General features: G+C 34.4%; 1 protein-coding gene across 1 annotated transcript; it reads right to left on the bottom strand.

Moving 5' to 3' along the window:
* Nucleotides 1–7,900: 7,900 nt before the first annotated feature.
* On the bottom strand, nucleotides 7,901–9,841 carry LOC114419876 (myb family transcription factor PHL8-like). Its single transcript, XM_028385674.1, has 6 exons — nucleotides 9,385–9,841; nucleotides 9,178–9,254; nucleotides 9,044–9,101; nucleotides 8,864–8,939; nucleotides 8,679–8,748; nucleotides 7,901–8,588 (listed from the first exon to the last, which is right to left on the bottom strand). Exons 1-6 carry the CDS (start codon nucleotides 9,518–9,520, stop codon nucleotides 8,010–8,012), a joined length of 996 nt encoding a protein of 331 aa, XP_028241475.1. The 5' UTR covers nucleotides 9,521–9,841; the 3' UTR covers nucleotides 7,901–8,009.
* Nucleotides 9,842–27,592: the final 17,751 nt, after the last annotated feature.

Here is a 27,592-nt window from a genome sequence, read left to right on the forward strand (position 1 = left end):
GATCCAGCGGAAGAAGGTTCTTCCGCGAGATCCAGCGGAAGAACGTTCTTCCGCAGGTGAAAGGCGAACCGACTCTAACGCACAGAAGAACCTTGTCTTCCGCAAATGCCCGCGGATTCTCGCGGAAGAACCTGCGGAACCTTCTTCCGCAGGCTACCTCTCCTTCAAGCGGAAGAACCTTCTTCCGCGGACCATGTTTTGCTGTATATTGGTTTTTTTTCTTGAAAATTATGTATGAACCACCAATTTATTGATATTATTAGTTATTTTTTTTATTTGCTATTACAAAGTGTATGTATATGAGAAATGAGAAATTGTTGCCTTTGATATATGAATTAGATGCATATATTGTATAAGGCAAATTTTTTATTAACGAACCTAAGTTGTGACTTATATGTATTATGTGGTTGTTTGAGGCTTTAAGGTTTATATATGTATGTGGTGATTTTGTTTTTCATGCACCCTTGGTTGTTGCTTTTGATGCACCATTGGCCACAGGGAACACGCTACTTGAAACCTTTGAAGGTGCTCAAGGAATTCTAGTTCTGACGGACAATCTACCAGATTACCCTAGCTATCAATTACGTAGTCCTAGACATTCTTTTGACCAATTAGCAATTTGCACTTTGTCTTCACATTCTTGTCTATGTGAAACCTGCACAACAAATTCGTACACTCCGGAAACACAACTTTCACAACATTCATCAGGGCAAGGTCTCTGTCTGTGACAATAACAACAGGGAGGCGATCATTTCTTAAAAAAAGGCCTCGAAACCGTTCCAATGCCCATACAAGATTGTTCACGCGCTTACCCTCCTGATATGCAAACCCAACACAGAAAGTCATCCCGGTTGGTGTCACCCCCACAAAGTCAAGCAATGGGAGCCTGTACCTATTTGTTTTGTAGGTACTGTCTATCAAATAAACAAGATGACATGCGTTACATAACTTAACTGCATCTGGGTGACACCAAAACAAATCACGCACCACATCTTGATCCTTAAATCTATGCCAATGAATGTATTGATCACGTTCTCATTAGGTGTTGCATTTCAGTGTCATCTCCTCTGATTGGAGAACGATATGCACTTCTTGCATTGTAGATTTATTTGATTGTGGTGCAACTGTTGGCGTTGTGCTCCTTCAACGTTAGCAGGATGTTTCTTGGTTTCATATTCGACTTCGACATATCAGCAATGATATTCTTCTCATTATCTGTCAATCTCCCAGCATATGGATGTCCAACTAAGGTCTTCGCCAATTCATGGTTGTGAATCCCACATATCAGCTTCACTGTCCAACCTTCACCTCCATGCACTAGTTTTCCACGAATCTTGAAGGGACAACCACATTTTCTAGTGCCTGTGTCTCTTCTAACAAATTCTTTCTTCCTACACTTGTACTCACCGCTCCTTTCACACCCAATTAACACAAATGAAGTTCTTCCTCTGCTACCAGTATATGTATCAGACCTCATAATTACTGCAACAAAACCGTTTTCATGGGCAACCGTTCAAGCCCACTGCAAAACATCTTCTCGGGTTGCAAAGACCTACGACACAACCACGACATATTAATTTTCACACAAATCATACATTAAACCAAACAACTCAAACTGATCGACATGATTACCTGAGAAGTATTAAAAGCGTCTGAACAATCAGCATGTCCTTCATTCACACCACAATATTGTTCATCTTTAAAATCCATATCAACTTCTTTAGACATTGTACTGTAATATTCCGATTGATCTTCGTCCATCTTAATTCAAACTATAACTATCACCTAATTCAACATTCAATTAATTAATTTGAACAATACTGTTGGATCAAGTGGCCTTAGAATAATTAAGAAGGGGGGGTTGAATTAATTATTCCTAAACCTTTACTAATTAAAAACTACTCTTCTAATGCTTTTACTATGTTGTTAAGAGAATAAGGAGTAGAAGAGAAACTTAACAGAAAGTAAAAGCGGAAATTAAAATGCACAGCGGAAAGTAAAATAGTAGGGAAGAAGGAGACAAACACACAAGAGTTTTTATACTGGTTCGGCAACAACCCATGCCTACATCCAGTCCCCAAGTGACCTGTGGTCCTTGAGATTTCTTTCAACCTTATAAAAATCCTTTTACAAGCAAAGATCCACAAGGGATGTACCCTCCCTTGTTCTCTTTGAAACCCTAGTGGATGTACCCTCCACTAGAACTGATCCACAAGAGATGTACCCTCTCTTGTTCTCAGTCAAACCCAAGTAGATGTACTCTCTATTTGTACCACAAAGGATGTACCCTCCAATGTGTTAAGACAAAGATCTCAGGCGGTTAAACCTTTGATACTTTGTGAATGGGGATACAAAAGAATTCTCAGGCAGTTAGTCCTTTGAACACTTTTGTATTAGGGAATGGGAAGAATCAAAAGAATTCTCAGACTGTGTCGTTTTGAATTCGTTGACAAGGGAGAAGGGAGACACAAAAGAATTCAGGCAGTTAGTCCTTCGTTCTTTTGGAAAAGGGAGAAGAGAGACACAAAAAGAATTCAGGCGGTTAGTCCTTGGCGAATTCTTTTTGGCAAAGGGAGACGGGAATGAAAAAGATGAATAACACAAGTTTTCAAGGTTTAGAAAAACCAGAAAACTTTGGAAAACTTTTGGCAAAAGGAAGAAGAAGAAGAAGAAGTTCAAAGAGACTCAGAAATCAATGTGGAAAACTTGCTTGTGTAAAGAATGAATTGGAAAAGATTGATTCCCTAATTTTTGACTTCTCGATGACTCTCACACTACTGCACTTCATGCGGTGTCACTTCACTTAACATCCTTGTTGGTCAGAACCCTCCATAGGTAGCCCTTTATGAGAATTTGACAATTAGTTCTGATTGCTTCTAGGATCAATGACTAACCCCACAAACCAACATGAAACTTTTGAGTGTGCTTTGTCCTCATTCACACTCTTGCTGAGAAACTTTCCAGAAGGTCACCCATCCCATAACTATTCTAAGCCAAACACACTTAACTATGGAGTTCCTAAGTGATGAGCTACTGAAAAGTAAATGCATTTTGTTAGTATAGGTAATACTAATTAATTTCTTTAAGTCATCCTCAATTGTATAGTCTCATACCTGCACACCCTCTAGATCTCTCTTATTCCAATGTGATTCATTTAGGGTATCACATGCCCATCAGCTTCTGCTTGGTTCATCGTCAAATCACACCGTACTAGGAGAAAGGTTTTCTCTGATACCATTTATAACATCCCTGATTTTTTGCTTCTCGATTGCTCTCACACTATGACACTTCATGTCATGGTACTTCACTCATCATCCTTCTTGTTCAGAACCTTCCACTGGTCAGAACCCTCTGTAGGTAGCCCTTTTCGAGACTTCGACAATTTGCTTTGATTGCTTTCATAAGCAATGATTGTTCCCACAAACCAACATAAGACTTTTTAGCATGCTTTGTCCTTACTCATGCTTTTCTAGAAACTTCCCAGAAGGTCACTCATCCCATAATTACTCCAAGTGAAGCATGCATACATGTGAAGTTCATAGGTGATGGGCTACTTGATGGAAGATTGCTTGAGAAGCTTCTATGGAGGTTGGATCTTTGAGCTTCAATGAGTTCCTTCAATGATGATTTTCAGCCATGGAGTTGCAGCGTAAGATAAAGGAGAAGAGGTGAGAAGAGACGAAATCTACTAGAGAATAAGCCATGGAAGGAGAAGCTTCACCACCAAGAGAGTGCATTGGATAAGAAGCTTAGAAAGGAAACTTCAATGAAGGAAAAGAATGAGAGGAGGGGTGATGTAATCCTCCCTAGGAAGGGACCAGTCACTAGAGCCATGAGCAAGAGGCTCCAAGAGGATTGGGCTAGAGTTGCAGAAGAAGGCCCTAGGGATCTCATGAACCCCAGGGTAGATTTCTGAGTCCATGGGCCAAGGTTGGGTCTACTTATCTTTGTACATATTAGATTAGGATTTCATTATTTTTGGGCCTTGTATTTAGGGCTCCATAATGTAGGTAGGGTACCCTAGAAATGTAGGATTTTTCAGTCCTTGTATTTTAGGGCACCTAGTGTAGTTTTTGTATTAGGGGTAATTTTGTAATTTCACATGCATTAAGTGAATATTTGATGTGTGTAATGAGAAATAAATTTAATTGAATTGGGAGAAGCCCAATCCAATTAAATTTTAGAGGGGGAGGTTAGCACTTTCTTGCTACACCCTATTATCACATCATACAGTCACACTTTGTGCATGTCCTTCATGCTTTACATGCCTCATGACACCTAAGCACATTTAGTGGAGAATCTTGGACTTGATCTTGGATTAGTGGCTGAACCATAGCTAAAATTCACTAATCATAATTTGTGAAAATTTGGCTCCACAAATTCAATTTCAAATTCAAGTGAAATTTGAATAGAAATTCAAATTTCTCTTAAATTTTATATGTCACTTAGGCTATAAATAGAGGACATGTGTGTGCATTTTTTCAACTTTGATCATTTGAGAATTACACTTCAAAGTTCATACCTTATTTGAGGCATAAAATTTTGTGCTCCTTCTCCCTCCACTCATCTTCTTCTATCTTCAAGCTCTTATCCATGGCTTCCTATGGTGATGAGCTTGTTCTTGACTCATCTTCTCCTTGAAGTGGCGTCTCCAATCATCTTTCTTCCTTCTCCATTCCGTTGCCATTGAACTTCAAGAAGCAAAGGACTTCATTGATGAAGAAGATCCAAGGCCTACAAGCTCCACATGGATCAAAGTTGGAGATGTATTGTTACAAGGTGGGCACCCTATTGCTTATTTTAGTGAAAAACTTCATGGTGCCACCCTCAACTACCCCACCTATGATAAAGAGCATTATGCCTTAATAAGAGCCCTCCAAACTTGGGAACATTACCTTGTTTCCAAGGAATTTGTCATTCATAGTGATCATGAATCACTTAAGTACATTAGAGGGCAAAGCAAGTTAAACAAAAGGCATGCAAAATGGGTAGAGTGCCTAGAGCAATTTCCATATGTTATCAAATACAAAAAGAGAAAAACAAATATGGTAGTTGATGCCCTTTCTAGGAGGCACACATTGTTTTGCTCCCTAGGAGCTCAAATTTTAGGATTTGATAACATTAGGGACCTGTATGCTTTAGATGAACATTTCACTCCCATTTATGAGAGTTGTGGGCAAACAGCCCAAGATGGATTCTATTTGGCTAAGGGATATTTGTTCAAAGAGGGAAAGCTTTGCATACCCCAAGGATCCATCAGGAAATTACTTGTGAAAGAGAGCCATGAGAGTGGGCTCAAGGGCCACTTTAGGATAGACAAGACCCTTGTCTTAGTCAAAGAAAAGTTCTATTTGCCCCATATGAAGAAAGATGTTCATAAGCATTGCACTAGGTGTGTGGCTTGTTTACAAGCCAAGTCTAGGGTGATGCCTCATGGGCTATACACACCCTTACCCATCCCATCTGCTCCTTGGGTAGACATTAGTATGGACTTTGTCCTTGGGCTTCCTAAAACCCAAAGAGGTGTAGAATCTATCTTTGTGGTGGTGGATAGGTTTAGCAAGATGGCACACTTTATACCATGCCACAAGGTGGATGATGCTTCCCACATCTCAAAACTTTTTTTCAAGGAAGTTGTGAGACTCCATGGTTTGCCTAGGACCATTGTGTCAGATAGAGATGCTAAGTTCCTTAGCCACTTCTTGAAAACTTTATGGGCTAAGCTAGGAACTAAGCTTCTTTTCTCTACCACTTGTCATCCACAAACTGATGGCCAAATAGAGGTAGTGAATAGGTCTTTGTCCACCCTTTTAAGGGCTCTTCTAAAAGACAACTATAAGTCTTGGGATGAGTATCTTCCTCATGTAGAATTTGCCTATGACAGAGGGGTAGTGAATAGGTCTTTGTCCACCCTTTTTCTCCATTGAAGCTTCCTCTCTAAGCTTCTTATCCAAGGCACTCTCTTGGTGGTAAAGCTTCTCCTTCCATGGTTTTTTCTCTAGTAGATGGCGCCTCTTCTCACCTTTTCTCCTTTATCTTCCATTGCAACTCCATGACTGAAAATCACCATTGAAGGACCTCATTGAAGCTCAAAGATCCAGTCTCAATAGAAGTTTCTCAAGCAAGCTTTCATCAAGTGATAATCAGAGCACAAGAGCTTCAAGTAGGTACTCCTTAAAGATGAAGGAAAATAGCTGAAATAATAAAGTGGAAAAGTACTATTGGTCACCATTTAATTTCCAATCTATTTCTATCATACCAAACAATCAACATTATTTTCATCACCCATATTTTCCTTCATCTTTCAGACTATTTTCTTATTTCTTTTCGTTTCTCTTCCATTAAATAGCTTATGTCTCCACTTTATTGCCAACGTATTTTCATTAATTCCCTTTCTCTATTTTTCTTCCACCCAATTCTTCTCCTTCATCCAAACCGGACCCTTTGTTCCCTGTCCGCACTTTCTACCTAGATTCCACAAATTCGCAAATAGCACACTTCAAGATCCTCTCATTTTCTTCTTGTGTCTTGCTAAATAACTCTTCCTCTGTTCGTGTCATATTTTGTCGTAAATCTTTATACAGTTGGTTTCTTGCCAAGGTTAAAGAGAGTTGTATTAGGCAATCGGAATTGGTAGCTAATGTTAAACTTGATTGAATATTTGTAACATAGATCAATAGTTGAAATATTTTTAATGGAACAAAATGGCTAAGATGGTTCATGGATTGGAGCCTACCTCACCTAAAGGACAACTACATGTGCCTTCCCAACTACAGTCTAATAATAATAAGACCTGACTACTATTTCCTCAATCAACGTTCAAGTCAGGTGCCATTGTCTATTGCATACAATCAAAATTCAAATCAAAACCCTTGATTTCATACAATCAAACGAGTTGTGGCTTAGACCCCGCAGGTAAACAAAAACGAAATTTGAACAAAAGAACTACATTTGATAATGCACTCACTGGGTTGTAAGGAAGGACATAATTAACTTGTAAGGACTATACCACAAATATGCCCGCGATCGCCGATCACGATTATATTTCAAATCTTAGGCAAACTTGTAGAGGAATTAGAAAGTCTAGTATACAGCAATGTATGATTTAATAAAAAAAAATATTATAGAAATTTAGAATGAGAAGCCGTCATTCCAGTTAATTTAATTGGGATGCCATAAATTTGACATATCTCATGGGATGAGTAATATGATGCTCAAAATTATGTATGTATGAATCAAATATTCCCTAATAATATAATTGGTCTATGGTACTTTTGACTGCAACGTTCAGCTTTTTAGAATTTTTGCGACTGGAATTGCAATCAAATTGACTGTGTTTGTCTGCAATTTCTCACAATATCAACAACTGCAATCACGGCCACCATTTAAAACCTTGAGCTATAAAAACTTTTGGTTCTCTCTTGGCTAGTGATACCAATGGATTGAAATTTAAAAATTCAAAATCATTGTTTCTCTAGGCAACATATTTCACTCTTCATATTTTGGTAGCAACAGCGATGTTGTGGATGTGATGTTTTTCACCTTTGGATGTTTGAGAAATACTAACAGCGTTCTTCTAAGCAAGCTTTTTACTTCATAAGATTAAATATCCCATTGCTTTTCACACATAAAAGTTATTGTGACTAATATGTCCTACCCATTAGTATCTTAGGTATATGTTGGTAAAAATTGGTTCACAATAGAATCTTGCTTGCTTTGGTGTCACTGAAACTCTAGTAGGGTCTTGAGAAGCCACAAAAGGAGAATAAATCAAACCAGTGGTTGCCCATTACAAAGTTGTGACAGTAGAAATTGGTTACACCGTGGTCCAAAAGCAGCAACAAGATTAAGAGAAGAATGAGAGGGTTGAGACTTGAGACATATGTGCCATATATGTGTATTTTTTTTTTCTTTCTCGTTATAAAAATATACATTGTTTATAAACATATTTTCTTCTGAGAATGACTTTTTATATGCTTTTGATATAACCAGACACATCTTTATTGTCCCTAAAAGCTTGAACTGAAATTTAAATCTATTTCTTTCACACTTGAGTCAATGTCTCTCTGGTATTGGCAGTTCAAGTCAAGCATTTCTGACACTTCAGATTTCCTCAACTTGTTTCCACAAGGTTGATCAACACAATGATCAGAATCAGTTGCTGCACTTCTCTTTCTACCATCACTTGTATCTCCCTTGAATGCTTTATCTTCTTCTGGATGAATGGACATCAATGGCAATTCAACTGAAACACCATTAAACTTTTGAGGGTTTTCTGCCTCATCCATGGTGTGTTGTTCAGAGCTTTCAGATGATGTCAAAGAGCTTTCAAGTGAACACATGGTTCCTCTGTCTTGTTTCCTCTCTCCACAGTTCAAACTGAGCCCTCTTGTTTCTGTCAGTTCTGAAAGGGGAGAGTCTGGACATGCATTGTTGATTATTGACTCTAACTGATAAAGTTCAGCTTTTGCAAGTTCCATACCAGTTGTGGAAGAACTGTGTCTTGCAAGTGCTTCATGTGCCTTTGTTAGTACTGATTGTAAGTACTTCCCTTGAGCTTCAATCCTACGCTGCAAATGTTTTTGTACCTAAAATCATGATCCAAACCGGTTAACATGTCCTTATACAAAAACTAGAATTCATATATGACTAAGTTAAATAATATTGTGTCATGCTACCTCAATTTGTTCATTGAGTTTTCTTTGTACTTCCATTTGCATTTGGAGAGCCTCAGCAATCTTCAAGCTTCTGTTAAACACAACATTTGCTCAATGAAAATTCTAGGCATAAAATAAGTACATAACTGTTCACATGCAACATCAATAAAAGACATTCAAATATTTGCTCAGTTTATAACTATTACTCAGTCATCTGATTCTGGGTCCCAATGCTGATTTCCTTGCTGAAATGACCATCACTGTTCTGGATTTCACAGTAACCTGAACCAATAAAGAGCATCAAGGTTTGGTTATGCCAAAGCCCAATGAGAAAACTACAACTAGTCATGCCATTACTGCTAAACCAGACACACTATAAGAGTCACCTTGTTGCTTGTTGTCAGAACAGGTTTCTAGCGGTTGGCTTTTCCCAAGCCTATATTTCTGTGACCAAAAACACAAAATAAGATCAAACTCATGGTTTTTTTGGATTCAGGGAAAGCAACAAATTATGATATACCTGTAAATGGCTCTTGAGGTGGTACAAAGTGAGCCCTGGAATCCCCATCACTCTCATAAGACTCTTTGGAGTTGCCCCTGCCACATGTCACGGTGTGAACAATTAATTAATACACATTAGCCAAGATACAAATATAAAGTCTAATGTCAAAGTAGTAAAGTTTCTTCCTTTTAAGTGTGTGTGTTGTATTGTATTAATGGTACTCACTTTCTGCACCTCCAAGCTGATTAATAGCTTCAGTGAACCGTTGGTGAAGCTCAGGAGTCCATTTCAGCCTAGGCTTGGCATCAGTGGACAGAACCAAACGCATCATGCTATGGTTTTGCACATTTTGCAGATCCATTTTGCCTTTTTTTGGTAGTGTTGTTACTGAAACATAAAATATATACTTTTGATGCTTTTAGCTATTGTGTCAATGTGTGGCAGCTATAGACTATAGTCTATAGTTTCTCTTTATAAATTGGGAGAGTAGTTGAGGTGTTGTATGATCTCACTCCCATATAAGGAAGCATAAGTGGGGTTATGTTGGCGGAATATATGCCATGAGCTATGGCTCTTCCTCTCTCATCTCTTCACATTACATACCAACTTTTCCTTTCTTTCATTTTTAAATTTTTTTCATTTTTAATTTTCCTCACTACCCTTCCTTCTTTGACTTGAAAAGGGTGGTGGAGAGAATCTCTGATTCAGCAAAAACAAAGATAGGAAAACAGCTCAATTTTGAGTCTTAAAAGGAGAGAAAAGAGGAAAAAGTGTATGGTTTGTTTTTATCTTGCTGTTTTCCCACTTAACTCTCAACATAAGTTTGATTCCCTAAGGAATTGGATAGGCCCCACCATGATGAATAATGGGTGCAACTTTCTTAAATGCTGTGTGAGAAGCTTTCAGGTAAAAATATAGTAATAAAAAAATTATGGAAATTGCTATTATGGATATTATGCTTGCTTGCTTGAAAGTGAAAACTAAATTACTCAATCTTTCTTTCTTTCAAATATCATTTTCCCTTTTTTTAACAAACTTTAATTTTGGTTTTTCTTTTATGATGAGAAGGTTGTGTTAATGCGATTGGCAGATTCTTTTTGTTCCTTGTAGAGATGGGGGAATCAAAGAATCTAGGATTAGATTTATGGACCTATTGTCCGTGTCCTTTATAAAGAAAGCATTACTAGAAGAAAGAAAACTAATTACTCAACCGTGTCAAGAGATAATTTCGTACCCCTCTTATCAAAACGACAATAATAAAATGTGTCCGTTCTTGACATTGAACAGTTCATAATAATTTCTTATATTATCCTACCACCAAAAGAATTTCAACCCCAAAGTTCATAAAAGGGACCCTATTTTAACTAAGCACTAACCCTATATTAATCATTAGGTTAGGATGATGCTTATATAAGAGCCAACAAAGCAAAGATTTATTCCATCAGGGGATGGAACCAAAACATGCCTAATATGAGTCTATGGTTAAAAAGGAGAAATGAAATTTAATGTGAAAGTAATAATACCCGTTTAAATGAGATGTTAATAACACAAAATGTGTGACCATGCACTTTCCTTTAATATGAAAGCAATCCACAGGGCACACTCAGGATAAAAGTCGCATAAAGAAATTATTCCAAAGGGAATATTTGCTTTAATGCTGCAATCTATATCCAAGCTGAAGAGGAGAAAAGAATTTTTCACCAAAAATAAAAAAAAGGAAGAAGAAAAAGAAAAAGGAAGGCTATAATGGCCAACAACAAATCTTTAAAAGCCAATTCGATCAAGTCACTCTTCAAATTTCTTGGGTTGCGGTGTAGAGTTTGATCACTAGAATCAAAATTCAATGATTGGTCCTCAAAACACTGCCACTTCAGCACCATGGATTCCCAGCTAGTATGCCTGGCTCAATAATTTCCCATAATTTTAAACCGTTATAATCATTTTCATTTTTATAAGAGAGCCATCCGAAGAGATACACTGAGACAAAAGTATTCTAGTTTAACTAATAATTTTAAATTCAAACTTAAGATATACAGTTATATTAAATATTTTTTTTAAAAAAAAATTATCACTCGTAACATTATCTCCAACGATGCCTTTAATCTGTTCTTAAAGAGGTAAGCACCACTCGTGCTTACTCTTTTGAAACCATTGGAGCGGATCTTGTACAAACATCTGGTGCTTGTAGATGCACTGATGCTTAAGTGTTCTTTTGCATCAATGTTAGTAAAAGTAATTTAATAAATAAATTATTAATAAAATGTAAGGATGAGAGGTTATTGATGAAATTTATTTAGCAATATTTCTTTAGGTGGTTGAGTTGGAGGAATTGAGTGTTTATGAAGTGTTTAAGTTGAAAAAAATAAAAATGAGATATCTACTAGTAAGACCCGCTTAAAAACTCATATATAGGAGATGCTAGAATGGAAATGTCCTAATAATGTTATTCAACCCTAGAATAATTACCTAATGTAGAGATTTTTGGTTGGTAAGGAAAAAAAATTCGAAGAGCTACACTTTCCTTTAGATAAAAAAAAAAAAGACAAATGTTAACTTGGTTAAAGAAATAAAAGGAATTTTTTTTTTACTGAGACGCAGAAAAATATATTTTCCTATGATTTTTAAATGCACTTCGAGTCCCATATTTTCAATAAAATCTTTTTCTTTTTAATTTCTTAAATAATGTATTTAGGATACTCATTAATCAGAAAAGAAAAAAAGTTTGTGCACTGTTATTTGACTATCCAAAATTCAACCAGTGAAATGGAAACTAACATTAACCAACACATACCAATGTGATTATTTCATAATTTTTTTGTTTAAATACCTTTTTATTTGTTACATTTGTATTTAATATTTTTTTGTTTTTGTCCTTCTAATTTTTTTTAATTTTAGTTATTGTAAATTATGTTTGTTTTATTTTTAGTATCTAAAACACTTTAGATAGTATTTTAAACAGTAAAATAATATTATTTAAATTATTATAAGGAAAAACTAAAACGAATATAATTAGTAAGATAAAAAAAAAATACTAAATTATAAAAACAAAAAAATATTTAAACATTTTTTTTAACAGTAGAGTATAACTTGGTGGGTCCAGCAACAGCACGGGGGGTGGGGGAGGTTATTGATTCTTCATCTGCAAGCATATGCAACTTCTGTCTGGAAATACACTTGCTTAGTGGCAGGCTTTGTTCATATTCAAAGAAAGGAATATTTATTATTTATGATATGTGGCCCAAATGTTTGAAAAACAAGAAAGAAAGGGAAGAGTTATTGTAGTAGCTAGTACCTTTCTCTTTAACATGCTGATGTACTTTGAGCTCCTTTCTTACTTTAATATATTCCAAAACACGTAAAGGAGATTCCAGGAATTTTAGATCAGTAGGAGAAGGTCCGGTGAATCAAAAGTCACATAAGCAAAGTTTGCCTTATCAATTATTATTCTTTTAATGGACCCATCAGGGGTGAGATCTCACAAATCCAAAAGCAGAAGTGAAAGAAGATGAGAAGAATATGTGTGTGGCCTCAAGGAATCGGAAAAAGAGAAACAAAAGGAACTTGTCAACATCCCACCGAAGAATAATTGAAGATTATTGAAACAAAATTTTATTTCAAACTTGATTAATTACACATAATGTCGTGAGCATTATGTCACCAGATGATTCCAGGACTAAGGTAAGCGTAGAGTAGGCTTGAAGCATTGTTGCATGATTTTTCTTGCAATCAAATGCTTAATTTGTGGCAGCAAACCGATGATGTGTCAAATCATATAAATGTAGGCTCTTGTTATTTACACCTCCCATTTTTTCTAAGTGCACCCCATACCCCCTTAACCATTTTACCTTTTTTCTTAAATAAGTACACCTCTTTTACTTTCCGGAAATATAGAAAAGTTTTTCAGAAATATATTTCTAGAATTATATATACATATTTTTCAATAAAATATCACTTAAGAATTAAGATGATTGATGAGAAATAAAAAAAAAACGATAAACATTTATCTTATACCCATATTTATTAGTCTTATTTTCATCTTATCATTAGTGTTGTTTAAATACTATCTAAAATCTTATTTTTATTATTCTTTAAACCCTAATTTTAAACTATCTTCACCATATATTCATTATAGAATACGGTTTTTTCATCATTATTATACAATATTTTATGTTTTCCTTAATGTATTTTGAGATTCAAACCTACAACTTATTTTTCTCTTTCTTCTTCTTTTTTCTTTTACCATTAAATCAATCTTATATCTGTTACTAATAATCTCGTACCACCATCCACCAAAATGCATTTGACCAAAATGCATAATATTAATTTGGCTAAGATCTATACTACATTTTTACCATATTAATGATTCATAAAATAAATTTAATTTTTCTTACTATTTAATATTAGTCACATAACTGGTAATTTTTTTATGAGTACTAGTAATTTAATTCCAATCCATTTGTGGAAATAATATAAAACAATATAATTTTTTTTACTACATACCTATATACATTTTTTATTTATTTTTGGGCCATTTTAGTTATGTGCATGCCTTGGGTCATTACCCCTCCAAACATGGTCCAGGGATCTTGATTTATGATCGAAAATAATTGGAAAAAAATAGGATGGGGGTTGTATAACGTTTTACTTAAATAAATCTGGCATATTTAAAAATTCAAAGCTCGAGTATGGTCTATTACCTATCATAGACTTTTAATAAGCTTGATTTGGTATTTTAAAAGACATACTAAGTTAATGTGTTAGCCTATTCAAAGGCTTTTTTTAGAGAGGGTTAACTTATTCCTAAATGGGGTTAACCTATCTAAAAGAAATTCAAAACTTAAGTCAGACATACAACTTGTTATAGATTTTTAAAACCTTGATTTAATATTTTTTTTTTAAGAAAAAACAACTTTACACGTTAGCTTACTTAAAGACTTATTTCTTTACAAAGTTTAAGATATGTAGGGCTAACTTATCGTGAAATAAATTATCTGACTGTTCAGTGAAAGAAAAATTCTATGTAAAACAATATATAAAGTTTGAAAATTGATACCATTGTTACTCAAGGCATAGAACAACTGGAAGTAGGTTAACTTTATAACGATGGAATTTAATTTATGTGATAAAAGTCTATTTTAAGGTCTAGTATAACTTTCACGATAATTAATTAATTAAAAATCTATTTTGTAATAATGTCCCTAAACATAAATTTATTCTTCAATATTTATAGGCTTAATTGTTTATCAAGTCAACATGCTTACTGTTTGATGTTTAAAGTAGTGTTAAAACATAATAATATAGTAACACTAAGATAAAAAATATACTATTAATATTTATATAAGTAAGTTGGTCTTCAAATAAAATTTATTAAGTATGATTTTTTTTAACTAAATACACTTTCACAAAATCTCGACCTAATTTATTTCTTAAATATTGGATAAGCTCTGACTTAATAATATCTTCCTATTATTATGCATTGATAAATTGTTAATAATAAATAATTATTATTGTTATTTTAAAAGAAGATAATTATTATTGTTTCTCAATTTCAATTATTGTAATGATCATTTATCATTCAGTTGTATTCTCCATCTATATAAAGAGTACACTCCTTCATTGAATAAATCAGATTCGTTCATCCTCTTTATACTACTATATGGTATCAAAAGTTTTAACTTAACAACAATCATACCTATCCTATAAACCATGTCTTCCTCACCTAGATCCATCCAAATTAATGACTCTCAATCGGTTGTAGTTCTAAATGTTAGATACTGGATGATCCATCACTCGAGGACCTAGACATTTCTTATGGTTTTGATGAAAACAATTATATAAATTTATGTTAACTAATTTGTTGTGTGTAAAACCAACATGACCGATGACTAGAAACGATACCAAAATAGACCTATCCATAAATGGATAACTTGCATACATCTGCTTAATTCAAGAAACAAGGATCAATCAGCACAACAGTCATAAATACAACAACAAGGATTGAAGAATGTTGACGAACGTACATAGAAAGAAAAAGAGCTACGTCTTAAGAAACAAGAGAAAAAGAAGAACAACAGTTGAGAAACACACTAAGCCTAAGAGAGTTTATCCTTTGTGTATGCAAAACATTAGTGAGAGATTAGAGCATTATTGTAAATCCACTCTTTGAGTGTTGTAAAAGAATCTTTGATTCTACCTCAAACTTTTGTTTGTGAAAGTGGAGAGTGGCTTAGTGATAAAATAATACTTGGGTGTTCTTAGATTCAGGGGGAGTCTAAGAAGTGTGTCAAAAGTGGCATTGAGAATACTTGTAGGCCAGAAGTGGCAGGAAAGAATACTAGTTGTAATCAAGGTTGATTAGTGGAACCCTTTACTAGTTAGTAAAGGAGAACTAAACATAGCTCAGGTTGAGTGAACCAGTATAAAATGAAATAATTTTTCCATTCTTCATTAGCTTATTAACAATATTTCATTGTCTATCACTATCACACCTTGCACATAAGATTTACCATTAAAAGACAATCCTTCAACTCACTGGATGACAACCCACCTTTGTCATTGGACAAGGGTTTTACCAACTGCTATTTCAACATCTTCCATTTTCAAAAGGTTTTATATTTTGACTAACACACTATTCAAGCCCTCTTCTAGTGTGATTTGTGCTATTTTAGTTGGCATTGGAGCCTGACCTCTTGGGTTGAGTATTTTCACAAATACAAAGGAAAGATCCTAAAGTCGAAAAGATATGGAAAAGGGATATTCCATAAATAATCCACCATTATTCAAAGGCGTCAAATATGACTACTGGAAGGAACGTATGATAGCTCATTTTGAGTCTATTCATATAAACCTCTGGGATGTCGTATAACATGGCAACAACATACCATTGGACAATCAACTAAATGAAGTCTCCAAAACCTCTTGGATAGACACCTAAAAATAAAGGTTCCTGCTAAACTCTAAAGCTCAAAATGCTCTACTATGTGCCCTTTCTGAAGAAGAATACACAAAGCTCCATAGCTACAAAAGTGCAAAACAAATGTGGCACACATTAGTGCTAACTTATGAAGGATTGCCACAGGTAAAATACAACAAGCTCAGCTTGTTGACACATAAGTATGAACTTTTCACTATGGAAGAAGGTCAAGATATACAAATTTGGATGTTTTCAAACTATTTTAAATGAACTACGCTGCCTTAATAAAACATTTGATAATTATGATAACATTGACAAAATTCTAAGCAATTTGTCCAAGAAATGGAGACCATAGGTGACAACATTGAGAACTATAAAGAACCTAGACTCTGTGTCTATTGAAGAACTAATTGGAACCTTAAAGGTCCATGAGCAAGAACATAAACAAGATGAAGAGTTTAGAAAGGGTAAATCCTTGGATCTAACAACATAAAAGGCCAAAGCTCCTCTAACATGCAAAGAATCCTCATCAAGACTCGTGCCCAAAAACTCATCCAAAGCTATCAACACTTATACATCTTGTGATGATGAGTCTAATGATGAAAACTCAAACAGAGATGATCAGTTAGCCTTTATTTGAAGGAAGATAAGAAACATGTGGAAGAAAAGGAATGAATTAGACTGGAAGGGATCCAAGAAACCATATAGAGAAAGAAAAGACAAGGACAAAAGTTCCATCATATGCTATAAGTGTAAGAAATCAAGACACTTCAAGTCAAAATGTCCTAACCTTGATAAGATAGATCACAAGAAAAGGTACTTCAAGCCAAAAGACAAGAAAGTACTTATGAGTACTTAGGAAGAACTGGACAACATATTGTCTTATGAGGAGGAAGAAGAAGAAAAAGCCAACCTCTGTCTAATGGCAAACACTACAACAGAAGGATCTGAATCAGATGAAGAGGTAAATATAAACAACCTTGAAACTCTTCAATCAGCATATCATGAATCCTCTCCAACTCATTTATGTCTAAATATTATCAAAATCTGAGAAAGGACTTTAAAAGTCTTTCAAAAGATTACAAACAATTTCAAGGAAAACATGAAGAAAAGACAAATAATTCTTCAAAAATTTCCACTCAACCATGTGGTGACTTTGAAAGTCTAAAGCTAAAGACAACAAAGCTTCACCTTGAAAATGAGGAAATTTGTAAAGAAAAATATAGTTTATTGGAAGACCTTCAGAAGTTGAATAATCATTTGGAAGGCTTACAAAATGAGTATGCCACACTCAGTAAACTTCATGATTGCCTAAATGAGGAAATGTGTAATCTATTAAAAGAATATTCACAAGTCCATAAGAATTAAGAAAACTTAGAGCTGAGTAAACATAACTTATGGGTTGAATATGAAGGATATAAGAAAAACATGAATTTCTAAAATGATAAACTCGAACAGTATGAATTTCTCCAAAAGCAATCTCAAGATGTTGTCACACTTCAACAAGATATTGGATTCCTGAGACAAACTCTATCCAAATTTGTTGGAAGCACTAAGAAACTTAACAAAATGTTAAGATATAGAAAATGCCCAACTGAAAAATCTAGAAATGGATATAAAGGAAAGAAGTATGTTCATGACAAGGAAACCATAGTATGTTACTTCTATGGAAAGGTTGGACATATGACATCCAAATGCAGTCACCTACCAAAGACTAGATTGTTTAATGCGTTCAGAACTAACCAAAAAGGACCTAAGAAATTTGTTGTACCTAAAGTGAAAATAATTCTTGTTGCGGATATATTCAACCACAACAAAAACACACCAATCATGGAACCTGGACAGTGGCTGCTCACATCACATGACATGAGAAAAATGTATATTCCAATGTCTGACCCTCATGCATGGTGGAGCAATCATTTTCGGAGGGAAGATAGAAAGAGTAGGAAAGATAAGTATTGATCCCTATCCTCCCATTGAGAATGTACTATTTGTTAAAGGACTTAAATACAATCTGCTTAGCATAAGTCAATTATGTGAGATTGGACTTGATGTTTCCTTCAGCAAAGGTGGGTGTGTCATCCAACACGAAAATGGGACCCAAATTTTTACTGCTAAGAGGAAAAGAAAACTTTATAAGATTAATCCTAGTGAACTATCAAATCAAGATGTAACATGTCTATTATCTATCAAAGGAAATCCCTGGGTATGGCACAAGAAACTTGGACATGCAAGCTTGAGGTTAATCTCAAAATTGTATAGACATGACCTTGTGAGAGGTTTACCAAGGACATCATACAAAATGATTTACTTTGTAAAGCATGTCAAAAGGGGAAACAAATTAAAACCTCTTTTTCAAGCAAAAGCTCTGTTTCCACCTCAAGACCACTTGAACTGTTACATATTAATCTATTTGGTCCAACTAGAACAAACTCTGTCAGTGGGAAGAGATATGGTCTGGTAGTAGTGGATGACTCCTCAAGATGGACATAGGTAATGTTCCTTGCTCACAAGAATGAGTCCTTGGAGGTATTCTTTAAATTCTGCAAAAGAGTTCAAAATGAAAAAGGAGTATGCATTACTTGAATCAGAAGCGATAATGGCGGAGAGTTTAAAAATGGGAGCTTTCATCTATTCTATGAAGAAAATGGAATTCTTCATAATTTCTCCATTGCTAGAATGCCTCAACAAAACAGTGTTGTTGAGAGAAAGAGTAGATCATTATAAGAAATGGCTAGGACCATGTTCAATGATAACTCTACACCTAAACATTTATAGGTTGAAGCAATGAATATTGCATGTTATTTACAAAACAATATTTATATAAGACCTCTTCTAAAGAGGACTCCTTATGAACTATGGAAAGGATGAAAACCCAACATTTCATACCTTCATCCTTTTGGATGTCAGTGCTTTATACTTAACACTAAGGACAACTTGGGAAAGTTTGACTCCTAGTGTGATAATGGAACATTATTTGCATACTCTGAAACATCTAAGGCATACAAAGTCTACAACTCTAGAACCTCAGTTGTGAAAGAAGCTATTCATGTCAGATTTAATGACACAAAGCCTGATACAAAAACATCAAAGTTGGGTGAATCTTTTGTAGATATAAGCCTAGATAAAGGTATTGGACCACTGACAAAATCTTTAGAACTAGACGAGTCCAATCAAGCAACATAACTGCAACCCAAACACATTGATGATGCAATGGAAAATGAGAATTGGGTAAAAGCCATGCAAGAGGGAGGAACTTGGACAATTTCAGAAGAATGATGTCTGAAAAATTGTAGAACTACCCTAAGGAAATAAAGCTGTAGGTGCTAAGTTAGTATTCAGAAACAAGATGGATGAGGTAGGTAAGGTTGTGTGGAACAAGGAAAAATTAGTTGTAAAAGGCTACTCACAACAAGAAGGTATAGACTATACAAAAACTTTTGCTACTGTTGCTTGCTTAGAGGCAATACATATTTTACTTTCATTTGTAGCTCAAACAAAAATAAAACTATATCAAATGAACATAAAAAGTGCATTTCTCAATGGAGCAATACAAGAAGAAGTATATGTAGAACAACCCCCTGGATTTGAGAGTATCACGTTTTCAAACCATGTTTTTAAACTTCATAAAGCATTGTACGGACTTAAGCAAGCTCCAAGAACTTGGTATGAATGCCTAACCTCATTTCTCATAACCATTCCATCTGTTGCTCAGGATGACATCCAACAGAGGAGGTAGAAGAAACTGGTCAAAATTGTAGCTGATGAAGATAAAGCTTTAGAGACCTTTGGACTTGCTAAAAAGCTCCAAAGGATTCTCAGAGAACAACAGTGCAAGGTTCATACTAGAAAGCAAGCCCAACACCAAGAAGAGGAAGAAGAAATTATGTCCAAGGAGCAAAGGACCAAGAAAAGACATGAGCAATCCATACCTTCTTGTCCAGTCCAGTCCTAACAGACTCGTCCACAAACTACTTTTGTCAAGAAGAGTTAGAGGCAAATCACTGAGCAGGCTACAAAGGCTCAGAGGCTGCTTGATAAAAATAGACACATATCAGTAATATGTTTTAAAATAGACCTATTTTAAAAATAAGTTTACAAATTAAATGAGACCCACAAGGATCAATCACCCAGGGAGTAGATATTTTAGATGTGGATTACATCCCTCCTAGTAGGGATGGCAACGAGGTGGGTCATGAATGGGTTTGACTCTCCCCATCCCTGTGCCCGCAATAGGCAGGACATGTACGAGTTTGAGTATAAAAAAAGATGGGTGAAGTTTTAATACCCATCCCCATCTTTGTCGGGTTTAGGTATACTTGCCAATAACCCACTACACTCTTTTTTGCTATTTAATCTACTTATATATTTGTAACTAAATTAGATATTAAGTTTTTTATTATATTTTAATTCAAACAATATAATGAATAACAAAGAAATTAAAGATACATATTTAAAAATTTAATTATATTTTTAGTTAAATGTATATTTTTAATTTTGTGATTTAATCATTTAACTATTAAGCTAACTGATTTATATTTTTTTTTGTCCCGTAAAAATTCAAAGTCAGCCACAGTATGTTTCAGCTAACCTTATTTCAGCAAGATCCCAAAAGAATCAAACAATTTGTGCCATGAAGGGAAATTTCTTTTGGACTATGGGTTCCGAAGAAACTCCGAAAAACACTTGGTGTAGGAGAATGAAGAAGAAGGGAGATGATAGGATTTTTCGTGAAAGACAAAGGTGGAAAAATGTAAATGGAATGCTATAAAGTGGAAGCAATAAATCAATGTGATAAAGGAAAGTAGTAAATAAAAGGCTATAAAGGAAAGCAATAAAGGTTGAAGATAAAAATAAAAGATAAAATAGGGTTGTGTTTGATTGATTATGTGTGTAACATTTGAAGTACAAGGCCTATTTATAGGCTTCAAACTCAAATCCCTTATTAGACCACACTTTTCTACTTGATAACTTCCTAGAACGTGGTTTGATAGCTAGACAACTAGGTTTAAGGGTCATTTGGCTAGTTTTACACTAATTCAGCTAATTCTAGTAGTTGAATTCAGCAAGCATCGGTTAATTTCGGCTAGTAGTAGTTGGTTTCAACTAACATTTCGGCTAACTAATTCTAAGGTAGATTTATCTTCTGGTAATTATTGGTGACTACTCCTAAAATCTAGGCACATTCTCCTCTTTCCACAAGCCAACTGATAAGTTATTTTGAACATTGGAGAAGATTACAACCATTTCCTATTTTTTAAGGAGCACTATCATTTATTAGTTTTAACCGTTACAAGCCATTTGAATATCAGAAAATCATGGAAAATATCATTTTATCTTATTAAATTAAATCTGACTTAATTTAGCTAATTTTCTTATGCTTAAAGTAAGTTGAAATCTGCCATTCGGCTAACATTGTAAATATATGAATCTCCCTCTTAGCTAATATTAAACATAGCCGAATTGATCTTCTACTCATTCAGCTAACCTTAAAATTAGCCAAATTCTACAAATCCAGCTAACATTGTAGGTAGACGTGTTGACCTTGTCCATGTTCTACTATCCTTCTTGTTTGACTAATATTGATAAGTTGTCAATTTTGTATTCAACAAAACTAGCCTTCATCTCATTCAGTTGACATAAAAGTTAGTCGAATTTCACCTTAGCTAGCAGTCATTTTGTTGAATCCTCAACAGCTGAATTTTGTAGCAAAATTTGGTTGGTAACAATTTTAGAAAATTATAATAATAAAATCTTTAATATATATTATGTATATATACATCGTGACAAAAGAATTATAAAACAAAATGCAATGGTGTGTGAGTACGACTATAATTTGATACCCATCTCCATCTCCATCCTTTCTTAAAGTGTTTGTTAATACTCGTACCGTACCATATCCGGCCAAAGTGGGTATTCCCCGTCAACGTCGGGGTTGGTTTGAGGCGAAATCCATGGATAAGGGATAATTTGTCGTCCCTAATTCTTGGATGCCTTAACTGCCTGGGCTATTCTACATGCATGATCTGCATTTAAATTTAGTATAACATTTGGCTGCACTCACTATGGTGGGATATACAAACTTTGAATTCATGTATTTTGGCTTAGGTACCCACCCCTAGTACTTATGATTAATATACCTTATTTTGTTGATAAAAAAAACTACCAAAACATAGCTCGAATTCCTTATTCATCTAATCTGACACTAATTCAGTTAGTTGGTAGTTAAATTTAGTTGATTATGATGGGTCCATCTATTAGATAATGGTTGATACCTCTCCAAGATTTTAGGCATGATTTACAAAACATCTAATAGGTCCTCACTCTTTACGCTTTTTTTACTTCAAATTGCTAGAAGAACCACTACCAACTTTTAAGGGAACATGATTTGAATATCTTTTAACCACCAATTGCTTATATGTCTGATAAGTGCTAATCATTACTTTCTCATTAATTTTACATAATACTTCATCTTAATTTTCCATAATTGGTGCTTAGTTTAAGCCTTTTTTTCTAGGACTTTTAGTTTTCTTTAAATTTTCTAAATAATATAGATTTAGTTGTGTTTTGTAGAGTTTTGGTGCATCAACAATGGACTTAAAGATTCTTGAAGTTTAAAGGGTCCGTTTAGCGCGCCTATACACGCTTAGCACGAGAAGTCTAGCTAGGAAGGCCATGTGGAAAGCATCTGGTGGGTGATGGGCATAACTGATGCTTGGTGCACATTCACCATGAAGGTGCGCACTAAGCGAATTGTTTCTACTGCCAAATATTTAGGCCAAGTGTGTGACACCCTCTACCCCAGCATACATATAAATGAGAAAAACGTATAAAATGCATAATCTAATTAAATCAATTTTATTCAACAAAATTATAAGTAAATCCACGTGATTAAAAGGTCCACATTTGCTTCACTGTTACCAAATAAAACTTAGAAAAATTTCTGGCTTAAAACAAAGTCGTTCAAGTTTACAAAAGAAATCAAGTTATGCAACAAAATAAAAAAGAGTAAAATAACATGTTTAGAGCATCGTGCAATTAAAACAGAAACCCATGCCCCAATGTCTCATCCTATCAAAGCATTGTGTCTTGGCGTCCTCCAACACGAAGTTCCTTAAAGCAATCCACCAAGCCTTCTGCTCTTATGAACACAAGGTTTGAGATCATCATAGGATCCAAACACAAACAACACACGGGGAGTGAGTCATCACATTCCTCAACGAATAGAGATAAACGGAAGCATACAGGTATGATATAAATATAACAATAATATAATTATAACAACAATATAGGTATAACAAGGCTCAACTTTGGCACAGTTCGCATCATTTCAACACTCAACATGTAACATCACTTATCCAGAATTTAATTACAAATCACATTCCACACCTTCACGATTAATGGCATATTCAAGACAACACATCTCAAATACAATACTGCATCTCACACTTACATAATTTATTGCACATCATCACATAACAAGTCACATTGATCATAACACAGGTGTTATGCAACAGATACACTAAGACCCAATCTTATATGCTATGTGATACCATGTAAGTGAAAAATAACATCAGAAGGCCTAGGAGTACATAACAAGACACGCCACACAATGGGTATGTTAGGTCACTCTCACTAAGTGAAATCATAAGGTGACCAGTCATGGTCACTCTGTTTTGCAAGAATGCTCCAACCATATGGGATCAACATAAACTTAAAAGAGTACTCAAACTGAGTGTATTTACCCAAAAGGTCTAGGCTCCAAAGAATTCATTAAGGCCTCACCTTCCTGATTCAGGTCCAACCCCTAAAATAACTTTTGCACACAGACATTGCTCATGAATTATACAATACCCATGACCTCACGTAAATATGTTTAACACATTGCACTACAATTTAACTTGGAACCCTACACTTTCCTTTTAACACCTCGCGCATAAATACTTTTCTCAAGGTAAACACTAGTCAGATTATTGTATAATTCACAATTCACAACACAAGTAATATCATGTCAAGGATTGACCAAACACTCATAACCATATCCCATGTCCATAATTTAACATCTCACAACGTTACAATCCACCATCATATGTTCATGTGTATCTAAGAAATTAACACATGCTTAACTTGCAACTTATACTCAATCTCAATCACAATTTCATAATCCTAAAATGACATGCATTACGCCTCAAGAATCATATACACATCACATGGTAGTAATATTTACATGGCACAAAACATACACACACACACACACACACACACACACACACACACACACACACACATATATATATATATATATATATATATATATATATATATATCATACAATAGAAATATTCCAACATTTAAGGCATATAATCATTCACTTGTTCATTCGGTTAATAGCAACCACATGTACATGTATAGTAAACAAGTATATCCTTACATTTCCTCCTAAGTTACTATGACCTTTGTAAAGTAAAATTACAAGTACAGGGGATGTACTAATCCTATTAAGTTCATACTTATCTTGTTTGAAAGCTAAGACAATTATCTACAACTCTTATGTTGATCATAAAATCTGATTGATCATTAACTATGTCTAAACCTAATGTAAACATTGTATCCTAACAGCTCGACCTTTGCTAAGTAATTTGATGTTCTATGGGGCTATACAACTCTGAATTGGGTGAAACCAATGAAATTTGTTAGCTAACACCCAGGACTACAACTTTCATAAAGACCACAAAACCTAATTCAATAATTTTCTTATTAATTTGTAGGCTATAATTTAATTCATGTTGTTAGGAAAGTAGCACGAGCTTAAAACAAATGATTTTCACTAAGCACGAGCGTGCTCTCATCAAGCACGGTCCTGCTTCGTGACAAACCTCCGTTTCATGAAGCAAAATAGGCATAATTCAAACCTCAAAACACACCCAAATTCAAACGAATAGCATAGAACATATGATCACATCATGGGAACAAAACCCCTTAATCAATTTTGACAAAACATGCAATAATCAAGAATTCCCAAATTTATAGGTTGCTAACAACCAAAGCCCCCAATTCGCATTCGGGCATCAATTGACCTGTCAAACATGATCAATTCGTAGTTATCATTGTATATACAAAATTAAAACTCATAAAAACATCTCAAAATTAACCCCATTTTGATCCTCTAAGGATCCCTACACATGTTCACTCTAACCCCAATTGCAATAAACTCATTCATCATCTCTAAGCTGGCTCAAGTGTGTAGTCTGGTAGCAATAGCTTCATCTTTAGCGTTTCCCTAAGATTCCTCAAGTTTTTCCTTTGGTTTCTCTGCTAGAGTTTTGAAGCATTAGAGAGAAGGAGTAGGGATTGGAGCCTTAATTTCACCGTCTCTGTTCAAGGGGCATTTCTCTCTCTACAAATGTTATTTCACAAATCTCAATGGTGCAAGTGTGATAAGATTAGTTCTAAAGGTGGTGTCCAAATTTCAAGATGATCCAATGGCTAACATGTCTGAAATCATGATTTTACAGTGATAGGTTTGGGTGTATGCGGGAAAATAGAGGATTTTGAAAGAGGAAGACAGGAAAACGAATTTGGGAGAAAGAAAGAGTATAGAAACATATCGTAAATGTAAAAAATGACCTAATATGTCTCTATTTATAGTTAGGGTACTCTGAGCCTATTATTTACTCTATTTTTCTTTATTTTATTATTTTATAAAAATGAACTCTATTTTACTATTTCATTAAACAAACAGCCAATTAAAACATCTCTTTATTTTCTAAAACATCTTTTTACTCTATTTATTTTCTAATACTATGAAACCCTTATTTTAATTAACAAAACCCATTTTCTCTCCGTTATTTAATTTCTAAAAACTCTATTAATTTTTAAATAAAACCATTTTTATTTATTTTATGAAAAATGGGGTGTTACAAAGTGACCACCTCGGGCTTAGCACATAATTACTTAGTCCGATGTTGTTATTACATGCACACTTAGCATGACATGCTAGGCTAAGCGCTCATGGCATTATGAAGAAACGGTAGTGCAATCTTGTTGAACCTATTTAAGCCTCTTTTTCATTGGGATTGATGGGCATCATGCTAGGGCATTGTGGATTGCAGTTGAGACTCTTTGGGTTGCCATTGTTCTTCATTGTCTGCCATTTTTCTTTATTGTCCATTGTATTTTCTTCTTGTTTACTCATTGTTGGGCGCTTAGGTGTCAACAAACTTTGTGATGTAATTATCTTTACTACCCATTTGATGTTATTTTATTGTTATTGCTTCCTTTGTACGCTTATTGCCATGTTTATGGTTTGATCACCTATGTGCATGTTTGTTATAGTGTAATTTTCATTGGGAAATGCTTTTACATTAAGAACTGAAAGGTGCTTCTAATTAACTCATATCTAGGGATGAAATAGTGTTGATTATCCTTTTTTTTATAAACCATTGCTCTTAATCAAATCACTTGGTTTAGCTTGCTAAGGGATTAGGAGTGGAATCAAGTGATTTATGCTCTTTCACATATAGAATCATTGTTAAAGTATCTTAGTAGGTTACAATAATAGTTGGAATAACATTGAATGCTTAAAAATCATTAACATTACATCAAAAGTTTCTTTGGTGAGCCAAGCATGCAACATTTCCACAAAATCTACATTGAACCTTTTTTTGCCCTCAAAGTGTTGTTTTGTTTGTTTGAAATTTGCCTTGTTTATATGCTTATTTAGCATTGAACTTTAAATTCTTGCACTCTTATCTTAAAAACAATCAACTATTTTCCTAGAACTTGAATATGCATGAAAAACTAATATAAACAAGTCTTAGAGGGAATGATAATTTTTTACCTTTGAGCTGCAAAGGGCGTTTTCTCTGACACTAGGGTCTTTAAATCCCTTAACCCAGTGATCGATGTAGCTTCACTTGTTGGTTTGTCAAGAACAAGACGTAGTTTCAGTGGTATAGAAACGAACTAGTATAATTCTTTGTGTTTGTTTACTTTTTCCTTTCTCTTTGTTTTTAACTGACCACGGTCTGAACTATTTTTTGGCCGTTTAAGATATCTTTCATTTTTACAAACTCATTTTTCTCATCGTTTGAAGTGTTCTTGTAATAAAGTTTGTTATCTATTCTTACAAAGTTACCCAAAAATCTTTGTTGGTTTGAAATTCTTTTTTACAGTTATCCTAAATCACAATTCAACCTCTCCCATTGTGTGATATTTGCCTTTACATTATGGGGACCTACAGACGAATTTAACCTATTTGAAATTGAATTAATTACAAAATAAATTACTACTTAGGCTAAATTATAATTTTGGTCCTCTTATAATTTCAAATTCATGACTCTTGTGCCCCTATTACTAAATCAAGACATTTACTCTCCTATTTTTTTAAAATAAGTAATTCTAGTCCTTTCGTTAGTTGACCATCCAAAGTCAAACATTGACCTTAATGTGGTGTATTAATACAAATGTGACCCTTATGTGTTGGCATGATAATTATGTGGCAAAGGGTTAAATAAAGTA

This window comes from Glycine soja, chromosome 7 (assembly GCF_004193775.1).
Source record: "Glycine soja cultivar W05 chromosome 7, ASM419377v2, whole genome shotgun sequence".
Classification (NCBI taxonomy): Eukaryota; Viridiplantae; Streptophyta; class Magnoliopsida; order Fabales; family Fabaceae; genus Glycine; species Glycine soja.

Coding starts and splice junctions, on each gene's coding strand:
- LOC114419876 (XM_028385674.1), bottom strand. CDS start 9,520: ATGGATCTGCAAAATGTGCAAAACCATAGCATGATGCGTTTGGTTCTG. Junction 8,940..9,043: donor TTCTGACAACAAGCAACAAG/GTGACTCTTATA, acceptor TTATTGGTTCAG/GTTACTGTGAAATCCAGAAC. Junction 8,749..8,863: donor ACCCAGAATCAGATGACTGA/GTAATAGTTATA, acceptor TGTGTTTAACAG/AAGCTTGAAGATTGCTGAGG.